Below are 14660 nucleotides of genomic sequence, written 5' to 3' on the forward strand. Positions count from 1 at the left end.
TCTGCCAGGCTCTGCCTATTCTCTATGGCAGTTGTTTCCACACTTTGAAAGTCCCTTTGCCTGTGTAAATTTACCCAACAGTTATTTTCAGATTTAATTTAAATTTCGTTTCCATGAGTTGTGATAAAATCAAAATCAAATCAATCATTAGATATGTTTTTTCTCCTCTAGTGTTTCTTCATTTGGTTTGGATTAGGGTCCATAGACATTTGTCTTATCATCATGTACACAAATAAAAGAGTAAGCAAAATGGACAGGATGGAGGTTTTACAAGTGTGATTATAGTTTGAGTACCTTTCTCAGAAAATTAACTTTTGCATTGCAACAGTGATAGCAAAAATGGTGTGACTGGAACACAAAATGAGATATCTTTGCTCTAGATTTAATGTTATTGCTATTAGGCACACTACATTTAAAATCTGTTGCCATAACTGCTAGCACTGTGGTATATTTTGGTTTTAATGTGTAAATTTGCAATAAGATTGTGCTTCAATACTTTGGTGATAACATTTTCCTATTACCACATATAGAAGGAAGAACACTAAGTACACAGCAAAGTAAGTATCCTATACAAAACTGGACTTTGGGGGTTAGTTGTCATTTATAACTAGTTCAAACCAATGAACAGTAATACCTATGGTCTTGGTCAATTTAAGGTGTAACTGTCCTCATTTAGAATTCTATTGTGATGCTGGTTTGGGTTCTGTGACTCAGACAGAATTCTGAGAGTCAGACTACCAGTCTTCATTTTCTCCTATACTTTTGAACCTTCCTCTTGTGTGATTTCTCCCTGTTATCTCTCTGCTGTTCCCCTTCTCACCCTTTCTTATTCCACTCCTTGCCAAAACTATAATTTAGAGAGTTTATAAAGTACCATTTTATGATTTTGTTTCATCTACAGCATAAGCTGTAATGATGATCACGGAAGTAGGCTCTGCCTCTCCGGAAAAGACTGAGATAAAAGCAGAGGCCTCTGCTAAGGGCAGGAAGAAGACCCAGATGATGAAGTGTACTGTGGTCCTCTTAACTGGTTTCAAATACCTCTGTGAGGTAGAGGTGAGACAGAGCTGAGTGGAGAGCTGTAGTGATGTGTGGTCATGACATGGCACAGTGAATGTGTTTCACCAGGTTTCTGTAATCTACTTTTCATACATTTGTATTAAAAGAATAGAAAAAAGTTATTTCCGTTACAAAAAAATTTACCTGTCCCTTAAAACAAGCAGGGTCAATGTCCTCCAGTCCTGTGTACTCGGTGTTTGTTCTGAATGGTAATGAAATATTCTGATTATTACCTCTGGCTGTAAGATGTTTCTCCTGAGGACACCATATGGTAGTAGGTTGGTATTTCTGAATAATGAAGTGTAACTCCAAATGTTTTACCTTGAGATAGATAATAGCTAAAATCTAGCTTATTTATGTAGTTTCATTTAATGAGAAAACACCCATGATTTACAAAGGATAATTCCTTTGACAGAATCCTGACAAAAACCAATGACAGAAGCCAGTGTCATTTTTGAAGCCTTCAGTACCTTATCATTTTATGTCAATCAGAAGAATTTAGTGCTTTTTACAACTAATTACTTAATTTACATGACATATACTAATAGCTAATGTTTACAGAAGAACTGTGTGAAATGCTTTGATTATGTCACTTAATATATATGAGACTCTGTGTAAGGTGGGCATCATTAGTATTGCCAGTGTTACCGTGAGGAATATGGGGTAGAGGTATGAAACAACGTGGCCCGTGTTTCACAGCTAGTTTGTTGTTGAATCAATATTGTAGCCATGGTAATTTGATTCTAGAGCTCATGGACCTGAGCACAGAATGATACTGTTTCTTCTGTCTCACATGGGACTGATATTGCTGGTTAAAAACTGCTCCAGTTGATTTCCTATTAACATTTTTCCTAACTTCTGACATTCTTGTTAAAAATAGAAGTTATACTTTAACAACGATGAAAGAGTTCAGCTTGGTAATAACATCTTAAGTGTATCAAGTAGAACAGTAGTTTATTATGTATTCAGATGATTTATGGTTCTTGTGCTCACCTTGATATTTCAATTGTGTTTAAAGAGAGGGAGAAGCGAAAGGGGATTGAAAATCTATGTCTTAATTCTTGTTGCCATAACAAAATGCCTTAGCCTGGGTCATTCATAAACACCAGGAATTAATTGCTTTCAGTTCTGGAGATTGGAAAGTCCAAGACTAAGGTGCCAGGAAATTTGGTATTTGATGAGGAGCTGCTTCCAAGATGGCTGCTGCTTCTTGCATTGTTCCAGGAGCAAGTGCTGTGTCTTCCCTTGATGGAAGGGACAAGGCTGCTCCTATACAGGGAAAACAATAGAAAAGAATGATTTTCTGAACTTGGGTCAAGGGACCCCATGTCCCTTGTTTTTCCTACCTACCGTAAAAGTGAGGGAATGTAGATTTTTGAGCATTTAACTTGATCCTAAGTGACCTTGAATCATTGATTCAATCTCTCTGGGCCTATTTCTTTATCTATAGATTATAGGACTATTTAGATGATCCAAAATGCCTATTAATTTATAAATTTCTTTTGAACAGTGAACCACAGGAGTGACCATTGTCCTTTATTTTTTAAATCTAGTTTTGTTCTATCTTTTCTTAAAAGTCATGAATTATTTAAAAAACTATAAAAACACAGAAACAGTAGAAGGGGCAGTTGATATCCACCATAAACATTTAATCAGCCATTACTACCTTATTGTGTGTTTTCGATCTTTAACCAAATAAAACATTACGGACATTGCTTCATCTCATTGTCATCTTTTCCTTCTTGCTTTGTATATCATTTTATGATATGTAAATCTTAATTTGTTTTAACAGCTGTGGAGTATTCCTTTATATGACTGAACCGTTGATTCCCCTTCTTTATGTACAATAATGGCCCTTCAGTGAACATTGTAGGATGAGTTTCCTCATCTACTGTGCAAGAGTTTCTTTAGGGTAGACAGACAGTGGTGAAATTATTGATGAAGTTTCACGTCACTTTTCACAGATACTGCCAAAGTGAATGTGCCAATAACTTACATTGTAACCAGCAGTCATTTAAGTTTGATTTTACCACATTATCATTAACATATCTTATTATCAAACTGATTACTTTTGACCAATCATATGTATGGGAAATCACATTAGTATTTTAATTTGTCTTTACTTGATCACTGCCAACTTTCACTAGGTTATGCTGCAGTAGCAACCAGCGTTGTCTAGGGAAGTGCTATTAAGTATTTCTAAACGGGGCACACAACAGGGTACTGAAGTGTTCATGTTTTCTGATTAAAATGTTGTATATCACGAAAATTACAAAAATGTCAGTTACATGCTAACTGATCTAGTTGGCCACTGTTATAACCTAAAAACTGACTTTTCACACACACACAAACACACACACAAAAAAATTAACTATTTATATGGTGCTGTGGTTATTTCTTATTCTCAAAGATAATGGGCGAGTATGATGTAGTGAGACAGATTCTACCAGCCACTCGGTTTTGCTACTTTTTGGTGAAACCTGAATCAGTTCATTAGTAGAAATAATAAAGCATTTTGTAGATGTTCTAAATCACAGATAAAGGATGAAGAGTGGATTAGCTCTTCATGTAATCATCATTACTAGCACATTCCCTACTAATTAACATTTTTATGTTTGCTTTAAAATAACTAAAAGAACATAAAAGCAAATCTCAGAAACAGTTTGCTGTTAATATCTACATATTTTGTAAAAAGGTATACTTTGTTCTGTTAAAACCTTTGTTGACTTTTCTACAGTGAATCTTTCCTTGATTTAATAAAAGTGTTAGTTTTGGAAGTAGAAAAAAATAAAGAAAATTCTGTCTACAAATGTGGTAAAAAGTGAAACATCAAAGTAAAATGTTGGTGGAATAAATGATGTTAGGATATATTGAATAATGGGGCTGATTGATTTTCCTGGGGACTATCCAGTCATATGTCATGAGCCACCTGAAGGAATAGAGGGAAGCAGTCTCAACAGATTTTGTACCATTTTTAACATTAGTAAAGGAACTGCTCGCATAGTGCCTTTTTAGTCCTTTTTGTTACAGGGACTAGTATCAATAAAGGAGAGGGCATTTTATTATGATTTCACTTTAGAATTTCTGCCTTTTTATGAGTGGGAGGTATAAGGGCTAAAGTGAAAAGCATTATGAATCATTTTCATATTGTCATAAAATTGGGAAATAAATATTTTAGGTTACTTTACACTGTATCGTAGATCTGCCAGTATGTTCTGTAGTTACAGTACTCATGAAATCTTTAGTGCTTGAAAAGTAAAAAATGCTGCTTTTTTCTTCAGAAAAATTCAGTGGGAAAAGCATTATTGGACTACGTATGTGACCATCTGGATGTGCTAGAAAAGGACTATTTTGGGCTCATGTTTTACGAAAATGTTGAGGAGAAGGTAACTGACTTTGACTCTATCTTTACTTTTAAGAACTTTTTAAAACAAGTTTTTATCAGTATAAAATTTGTCTTTAAAATAACTTATGTGTTATCAAGACTTCACCTTAGAAATCTGGTAAATATTGGAAAACTATCTTGTGTAGAGAAAATGATCTATACGTTTTGGGAGTTTTTTTGTATGTGTGTGTTTTACACTTGTAAGCAGACAGAATGTAATTGTCATCGATTGAAAATTGGTGTTCTGACATAAAAACAACACAGAGTTTTAAAAACGGCATTAAACGTTTGGTTTTCAATGTCTCAGTCTGCCTTTTTGTTGCTAAGGATGGATAAATCAGCTCACACTGTGTAGGCACCTGCATGGTGGGTATTAAGGGTGCCTGACACATGGGATGGAGACACATTGGAGGGATTCTATGTGAGGATACCCAAGGCTCATGGTGACAGTAAAAGGGATTACTGTTTGAGACCTAACACTCAAATCACAGAAAGAAGAATAGAAGGGTGAGTACCGAAACCTGAGTGTGCATTTTATTTGCCTACATGACATCATTGTTTGTATTTCCATGTCCCACTAATAAAATACAGGGTAGGAAGGATGGCATTATAGAACAGAACATTTTCTGAACTTGCTTACTTTTCTAATCTTGATGTTTAGTTTGTGTTAATTTCATGTTTAGACTAGAGGCAATTAAATTGCCTGCCGGCCTGCTGAAGAGTGTGTGAGTACCCTTACTAGGTCTGTGTGTACAACACTCTTCTCAGAATTAACAACATATATGACTAAACTGGACATTTTTGAGGCTATAAATTATAAGTTGATCTTAATAGTGTTTCCAAGCATGTACTTCTTTGTTGGCCTTCAAAGGCATAAAAGAGAATGTGGTGAGAATGGTTGTTGTTATCTAAATTTTTGAAATTACCAGTTAGTAGTTTCCTATGAGCATTTAATCTTTGGAAAATAGGGACAAAATTCAGTATGTTGCAAATGTATAGACTGATGTGTTCTGTTAGTAGAAATAGACTATGCTATATTTAGAAATCCAGAATTTCTGGAACACTAGTTTTGCATAAGAGTGATATTTACATAATGAGATTTATTATATTTTATTTTGATAACTCCTAATATATGTGTCTAATTTATATTCTACTCCTAATCTCAGCCTACTGTAGAGGGGATTTGGTAATTTTTCTGCCTGTGGTCTACAAATGTAGTACAAATGTTATGTGTGTGTTATTCTTTCCTGCTATGACTCTGTGAACTCTTTGAGGATACAAATTTTGCTTTATTTATTTTTGTTGCCTCACCATATCTAGACATTAACTAATGCTTGTTACCTATAAACCATCTCAGACCCTGTCCATTGTCATCACAAGAAAATAAGAGGTATCAAGGAGGATGTGGAGAAATTTAAACCCTTGTGTGCTGTGTGCGGGAACGTAAAATGGTACAGCTGTTAATAGAAAACAGTATGGACATGTCATAAAAATGAAAAGTAGAGGTATCATATGGCACAGCAATCCCACTTCTGGGTATAGATCAAAAATAGCTGAAAGTGAGACCTTGAAGAGGTATTTGGACACTCATGCTTATTGTAGCATTATTCATAATAGCTGAGAGGTGGACGTAGCTACATGTCCATTAATGGATAAAAAAAGTGTGGTACATACGTATAAGGGAATGTTATTCAGTCTTAAAAAAGGAAATTTTGTCATATGTTATAGCATGAATAAATGTAGAAAATGTTAAGTGACATAAACACTGTATGATTCTACTAGATGAGGCATCAGAAGAATCAAACTCATGGAAACAGAGAATAGAATTGTGGTTGCCTAGGGCCGTGAGAAAGGAAAACGGGGAATTGTTCAAGTGGTTTCTGTTTTGCAAAATGAAAACGTTTTAGAGATCTGTTGTACAATAATAAGAATATAGTTAACATAACTGTGCCTTAACAATGTTTAAAATGGAAGGTTTTATACTATGTGGTTTTTTACACAATAAAAAAAAAACCCTCCCTATGGGCAAAATGGCAAAGGATCCAATAGAGAACCATGAACACAAAGACCCTGGCCTCCTAGATGTCTCTGCTTATATTCTAGTTGAGGAGACAGAGGAAAGAACTAATTACCCAGTTACTACATTTTGATTCCTGCTCTACAGGAAAAATTATGGACACTAAACAGAAATACTGTTTTTTTTTGTTGTTGTTTGTTTTTGAGACAGTGTCCCATTTTGTCACCCTCGGCAGAGTGCCCAGCTGACAACAACCTCAAACTCTCAGGCTTAGGCAATTTTCTTGCCTCTGCCTCCCAAGTAGCTGGGACCACAGGTCCCTGCCACAATGCCTGGCTATTTTTTTGTTGTTGCAGTTGTCATTGTTTATCTGGCCTGGGCTCGTTTGAACTCACCCACCGGTCTTGGTGTTTGTGGCCTGCGCTATAACCACCATGTTACGGGTGCCGGGGTGCCGGGACTCCATCCAGGAAGACCGTTCTTAAGAGGGAATGTTGTTTGAGCAGAGACCTATGGTGTGAGTGGACCTTGGCTGGGTAACAGAACATAGGAAGTACAGACATGGGACCCTGAGTTTAGGGCAGCTATCTGCTTGAAAATTCTAAAGAAGCCTGTAGGGTAGGGCTGGGCATTAGCAGGGGTCAGATCATGTCGGGGTATCTAGGCTATTCACTGAGACTTGGGTAATTTCTTTTATCCTACCAAATGGTAAGTCATTGATAAGATGAAGCAAGTATGTGAGATGAGCACCTCTTGCCTTTCAAGAGGTCACTTTGTAGCTGGGCCTTGTGGCAGATCCCTGTAGTTTTAGACGCTTGGAAGGCTGAAGCAGGAGGTTAACTTGAACCTAGAAGTGTGAGGTTGCTGTGAGATGGTTAATAACACAGTACTCTAGCCTGGGGCAACAGAGTGAGACACTGTGTCTAAATAAATAAATAAATAAATAAATAAATAAATAAATAAATAAATAAATAAATAAAACACTTGTGCTAACACTAAGAATGGGATGAAAAGGGACTTGAATAAGGGTGATTACTGAAAGCACAAACATGGCTTTAAGGTTGTGGCAGTGAAATAGAAAAGTGAATAAGAGAGTCTTTGCAAGGAGACAGAATCAATCTAATGATTGACCGGTCTGAGCAAAGGATGGCAGATACCAAGAATAAGTAAGGCCTGGTTTTTGGGAAGTTGGAGGAGTTTATTTAGGAGAAGGAAGACTTGATGGGCCGTAGAAGGGGATAGAATGAATATAGTTTCCAACAGTTTGAACTTTGGCTCAGATAACCTCTGGAAAGAATAAGTAAATAAATGAATTTAATTTTGGATGTGTCTTAAAAGATAGCATCTAGCATGAAAAATGCTCCATCTATAATCCGTCTCAAATGTACCTAGTGCATGAGATGCTTTTTTTTCTGGATGAAAATACTGTACTTGTTGGGTTGAGGCTTATAACCAGGCATAATTATTTAGAATTTATTTTTTTTAAGAATCAGATGTGGCATTTACCACAAAGACATTAGTACTAGAATAGAAATGCCTGTTACCAGCTGATCATTCTGGGATTGGCACTGTGTGGCCGGCACAGTTCTCAGCACCTTTTACATGTTGTCTCAGGGAGTTTTCAGAAGAGGCTTCCAAGGTAATGATTATCAGCCACAATGTGAAAATGTGAGGCATAGAGAAGTTAAATATTTAACCCAAGGTGCCTAGGGCAAAAAATGTTATAGATAAGTTTGAAACTCAGGAAAAACTAGTAGAAAAAAGTAGATTTTAGGCAAAATGCAAAATTGTGAATTTCCTGTTCATTAAGAATAGGCACACTGTTTCGTAGCTATCATAACTGGGAATGTAGCAGTGTACCATCTTTTCTCGGAGGAATTTTCCATGTCATCAAATTCTGAAAGTCCTCTTGCAAGACTTTCTGTATAGGGTGTTGAAGGACGGTGCTGGCAGAGTTTCTATTATGAGTTTGACTGTTGATCACTCTATTATGACATTAATACATGTGTGACTTGAGCTAACTTACAGATGGTGATAGTGTGCCGGTCTGTGCCAGTGTTATTCGAAAGGGACTTCCTTTTTCATATCAGAATCACGGGAGAGACAGAATTAGGAATTAATTAATTATGAATCTTATTTATCTCTCATCCTACCTCCATTCTTCCTAAATACGCACCAAATACACTAATACATATGAATGATTATGTTTACTGGGAATGCCGTTATTGTCCCCTTCCCAGTTAAAAAAAATACTAGCTCATTGTTTAATTTGCATAATTTGTGTAATTTATTGAAAGATGTTATAGCAGGAGATGTTATAGGAGTGGAGATTTATTGAAAGATGTTATAAGATGTTACCAGGTGGACTATGAGATGTCATATTGCTCAGGTATGTTGGAACAGAAAATGGATTAACCATTTGGTGAGGCTAAAATTATCAAGTGTATAACCTCCTTATAATCTAACTCTATTCATTATCAGAGCCTACTATACTCTGTCCTAAATACCTGCCTGACATTTATTAGGGACTAGAGAGGAGACACTTTTTGAAGTTTTACTGCCTGGCGTGAATATTTTGTGTTACATAAAGGCAGATCTATCAATTTTGGGAATGAGATGAACAGTTTAGTGTTGACATAGCTACTGAAAATTAGGGGCAATATTCTGGATGTGAGCAGGGAAGGGACATTCTGCACAAGAGAAGCAGCGGCTCCATCATGGAAGGTCCTGATACACATGAGGCATTTTAAGCTGTCTATTGGGATGGCGGAGGTGGCAGTGTCATCATCTCCACATAGAAAAGACCCAGGAGGCACAGGCATATGGGAAAGAGGAGCTGGGCACCAGTTTTAGAGCCGTCTTTTCTCAGCAAGTGATGTGTTTTCTCAGCAAGTGCTCTCTTTCAGCTGGAATCCCAGGTTGGTTTGAGGGCTCTGTGGGGAGTGCTGATGGAGATGCTGGGAAAGCAGCTGGAAAGATAGGCAGAGATCATTTTTGGAATATATTGTATCTCATGTTAAGGAATCCAGATTTTAAGAAGAAAGATTTTTGGTCAGATTTACATTTCAGAAAGAACTTGTTCCTGGAGTTGAAAGCAATTATACAGGGAGCTGAGACCAGAGACAGGGGGTCAGGAGACAATTGTGACCATCTAGCCCCAAGGTGATGAATACCAGGGAGGTGGTATTAGGGGTGAAGAGGAAGACACAGGGACACTGTGTGGGGAATGTGCCTGGCAGGCTGTATGACCCATCACCTCTGAGGTGTGATATTGAGTATGGAAGGTAAGTTCAAACGTCAAAGTTGGGCACTGGGGAGTTTGTGGAGACTTTACATAGGTCTTTGGAGGAAAAGTAGCAGTTTGGGTAGAGTTAATCACTGGAGAGTAAATTTAATTGTCATTTTGCAGAATTGGAGGTGTTTGTAGGTTGTTGGCTAGATAATGCTTGGGGATCAAGGAGTAGGTGAAGCCATAGAAAATTAATGGTGTAGAATTTCAGCACATGTGTGAACTATTATTTTAAGAGCCTGGCCATGAAAAGAACAGAAGGGAAGGCGACATTAGAGGATGTACCCCAGTACTTCCAATAGACGTTTTCATTTTGGTGGGAATTCGGAATACCTGCCCTGTCCAGTAGCTGTGGTGCAACTTGACAGCAAATGAATAACATCTACTCAGTCCATTTGTGTTGAACTGAGGGACCTGGGGAGGCCAACACCCCTCTCTTTGTCCCTCACAGGCTTTTATTGAAGTCTCAGGCATGAGAAAATAGAGCACAGAGCAAAGCTTAGACAGAGGGTAAGGGTGAAAACACAAGGCATTTATCTTTAACTGCATGATGGAACTTTTAACACATTTTGTTTCCTGCACTTCTGTCTTGCCTTTTTCTTATCACTGCTAAATATGACTTAGGGCTGAGACACTAGTTCTGTGTAGTGAGTATTCTTTTTAGTATGCAGGGCCAGCAGTGATGCTTGGGTTTCCCCCTGATCACTCTGTCATAGTGCCTTCCACTTTTATCTCCATTTCCCACCCCCTGTTTTGCTTTTTAGAAAACATTGAAATTTCTTACAGGGAAATATAAGAGGAGGATTTTAATCATGTTGTTTTTAAAATAACCCAAGTTAGTATAACATGTGACCCCATCTCTCTGTTCATATCAGAAAGTTCTTGGGACATGGATTAGTTTCTGTTTCTAGAGTATTATTTGTAAGGTGTATCCACAAGGAGCCACAGGGGGCTGTTGATCACTTGAAATATGGCTGGCATGACTGGTGAGTGGTGGCTATCATACTGGACAATGCAGATAGTTGACTAACGTTTGGGGGGGTTGGAGGATTTGCTTTATTGTAAATAGCTTTGGCTTTCCTGTGAGAAAGACCAAGAAACATAGATGGCTGATGACAGAGGAAAGTGATGATGAGAATATGTTCTAAATTCATGAAAATGATTAGCCTCGAGTGAAGAGAGTGACCTCATCCAGAGTCTGCAAGAAACAGGATAAGAGGTGATGTAGTGGTTAAAAAATTTGAGTTGTACAAAGTGCAGTATAAAATCTCTATGAAACAGGTGGCAAAACCATCTGTTTACGAGTGAGTAGGGTTGCAGTGTGACCAGGAGAGACAGCCACCCAAGAGCTAGCACAGGGGTTGCTATTGACTGAGATTGGAGATCATAAAATTGTGACGACAATAGAATATATTCGTGCGTTTTTCTCTAACTGCCTTCATCAAACTGGGTATAATAGTGGAGAAATGGAGTATTGGATAGGTTCTCTCTTGGCTGTGTTTATGGTAGTTACAGTTAGAGGAAAAAGCAATGAGAAAATTGGAGATGTTGATGAGATGTAATCAAGATAATTAGTCAGAGGGTCTTAGGAAGGAAAGTAATTGAATCTGAAATAGCAGATTGGCTTCAAAAAAATGTCTTAGGGAAGGAGTAGAATTGCAAAGATGTTGAAGATTAGGCACAGTGGTAATAAGTGTGTAGAAAACTTAGATGAGAGGAAATGACTGTTTCTGAGAAGTGTGATGACATGACCTGGCTTGTGGCCATGAAGACTATGGCTGAAGTCAAGGAGAGGTTAAGGACATTAAGTCAGATGATATTAACATAAGGACAAATTTGGGTGGGGTTTACCCTAGCATTCTTTTTCAAAAATATGCTAATGCTAAATAATAATTTATAATTCCTAATACATCATAGTTACTCTTAGAAAAATGTCAGATGAAAATACACAAACATTAGGCACACACTTTGTGTCTAGGCTTTAACTGAAAACTTCTGGGGAATAAAAAGTGAGATGTCCTTTCTGAGAAAATCAGGTTTCAGGTAATCATTGTTCAAATATATTTGGAAGTGAATTAAATTATTCACATATAATCTAATTTGATTTTTTAACTTTTGTTCCATAAAATTTTAAAAAGGTCTTCCTGTTTGTTGTGGACAAAATCTAATCCTAAAGTAACCTAGGCAAAGAATGGTTTTTCTTCCTGGATAGATTTGTATAACATTCTGTTTTATTTCCCACAGAGATGTATTACTATTCTACTAGCTTGATTTATTCAGAGTTACTTTGCTTCAAACCCTTGCAGTTTCAACAATAGTGATTGATCTTTGATTTCCCATCCTCCAAGACTGTGAGAAAATAAATTGCTGTCATCTAAGTAAAAAAAAAAAAAAAAATAGGACGCAGTGATAGGTATAGGGATCACTGCCCTGGAAATTTGAAATGGACAAGAGAGATTAGGTTTGATACTGAAGACAATACGGCAGGGTGGGGATTTGTAGTTGTGAATCAGTGTGGGGGGCAGCTGGGTCTTGCTGTTCATTTTTAGAGCTGCTTATTATTATTGGGAGCAGTATTTGGATGGGGAGCAGTATGTGGAAACAGTGCCCTGCTAGGGCTTTCCGTAGGGAGCTTACTTGACAACTCAGTGTAGGCTGATAAGCCAATAAGACTTGAAAACTGTCTGTGTACATTTTGCTTTGGGAAAAAGCAATCATTTCTATGTCAAAAGAAATTTTGGGCTCTCCTACTCAAAAGGTAGTCCCAGGAGCAGCAGTGTTAGCACAATGTGAAAACTTGTTAGATAAACTCCAGGCTGCATTTTTTACTAGATGTTCAGGTGATTCATTCATATGCAATTGAAAGTTAGGGAAATATTGATGAAGGGGATAAAATAGGCATGAGAAAGTTTGAAATGTTACAAAAGTCAAGAGAGTTATGGGGTCCTAATAAGCCCATGTGGTTTGTGTTCCCACAAGTGTTCAAATACACAGGTTATGAAGGAGGTAGGTTGTATAGTTTTCTTTGTAAGTTGAATCTGTATGTAAGATAGAACAGATACATTTACCCATTACCTGTGATAGCCTCCATTTCTGAGTTGTAGGTTAGTGAGATGTTTGTAACTTCGGGGCCTACTGTAATAGCCTCCATCATAAGTGCAAGCTTTATGCAAATCAGATATCTATAATTAGGGGACTGCCCGGATTCATAGTGACTTAGGCATGAGTTTGACCAATCCCACTCTCTGTGGACATTTTAACCATATATTCTGAGGTTCTTTCTAACACTGCTCGTATCCTATGAGTAGACATATGCTATTAGGATATATTGTCTAGCGCTCTTTTCCCAGATTTTTCTGTCATGAGAGGATCAAGCCTCATTTGGAACACTTTTTCTCTGAGAACCTGTATTAAAATGTTGTAGGGAAATGTCAGAAGACTTGGTTAACCAAGACTGTTGCATCCTCAGATTTGAAGTGTAGTTCCATTTCAGATCCAAGAGAACGAGGCCATAAGAGTCACCTTAGAAGCATTTAGTGTTTAATTAAAGCACACACAGAAACTCAACACACGTAAACACATGCACTGAAAACCAAGTCACTACTTAGCCTAGTGAAATGCTAACAGAGGAAAGCTGCTTGGAATAGGACTTTATGAAATTGTGCTTACACTTTAACAAGTAGGTGAATCATAAATGGTTCTATTTGTGACTCTGGAGTTTTTCTTCTGGGTTCATTAACCTTTTCTCTCCTCCTGCAGATCTGGCTTGATCCCACAAAAAAGATAAAAACACAAATGCGAAGTGAGTATTTAAATCATATTTTGGGGTTGTTAAGTTAATCATTACATCTATTCATCCCTTTATTATCTGTAACATTTATAGGAATATAAGCTGGGATAATAATATAGTGCTAGACTAATCAGTTCTGTTTTGCATGTAATACCATCTTAGGAGTTAATAATGCTAATGATATTTTTGTAGAATTGTGACTATTTTGAACTTGGCTTAGGGTCTTCTATTTTTTTGGAAGTTCTAGACTCACATTTCTAAATGTTCCCTCACAGTGTCTGACTTTGTTTTTCTGGGAAAGAATGAGAAGATGGTCTTCTCATGCAAGAAGACATGCAATCATGTGATGATTTTTGTAGATTTGATTCTTAGTAGACATATACCATGGGCATGGCTTTGATTTGGAAGTGTCTAATTAGTTTAGTCAGCATATCTGTCTATCCAGAGTAGTAAAGGTACACTGGTTGCAGATGTTCTGGAAGAGTGAGGACTCGAGCATCTTTCCAGGGCTCTGATACCTTCACTGTCTTTACTTCTCCTTGGTTCCACAATCAAGGACCACTGTTTTTATTCTTTGAATCTGGGTTTATAGTTAGGCGTGCTTACCCCTTTCTTCCCATGTACCCATAGAATCTCTGAGTGCCTTCAAATATCCACTCTCACCAGATGAGTTCTCTAAGCCTCATCTCTGCCAAGATTTCATTGTAGCTTTCAGTCAAAAGATAATTAGCAAAGGTAAACGTTAATTTTTGAGATATTTGTGACAAATATCAACCTCGTTGTTGTTGAAAATTTGTCTTTACAACCTTTATTTTCTCAAAGTTACCTGAAAAGACTCCATCTGTTGAATGCTTGCATATGATTAATATATAAACTGTTTATAGCTAGAAGGTCTGTTGCTATATAGCCGGGTAAAAATGATGATGTGGCAATATAAAAAGAAATGAAAATTTAACTTGAAAATGATTAGGAGTAGATTTTGAGTGTTCTCAAAACAAAAACATATCTGAGGTATAACAACTATGTTAATTTGCTTGATTTAGCCATCCCAGAATGTATTCATACTTTACAACATAGTATTATGAACCAGAAATATTTACAATTTGTATTTGTCACTTTA

The 14660-nt window shown here is 37.0% G+C and overlaps 1 protein-coding gene across 1 annotated transcript in view; it reads left to right on the plus strand.

Moving 5' to 3' along the window:
• Positions 1 to 4405: 4405 nt before the first annotated feature.
• LOC128579393 (leucine-rich repeat-containing protein 75A-like) overlaps positions 4406 to 14660 on the plus strand; it is an 86111-nt gene continuing 75856 nt past the window's right edge. Inside the window, 3 exon segments of the mRNA XM_053581516.1 lie at positions 4406 to 4445; positions 4772 to 4951; positions 13510 to 13552. Coding sequence (XP_053437491.1) covers positions 13546 to 13552 — 7 coding nt within the window. The 5' untranslated portion in view covers positions 4406 to 4445; positions 4772 to 4951; positions 13510 to 13545.

Source organism: Nycticebus coucang, unplaced genomic scaffold (assembly GCF_027406575.1).
Source record: "Nycticebus coucang isolate mNycCou1 unplaced genomic scaffold, mNycCou1.pri scaffold_50, whole genome shotgun sequence".
Lineage (NCBI taxonomy): Eukaryota > Metazoa > Chordata > Mammalia > Primates > Lorisidae > Nycticebus > Nycticebus coucang.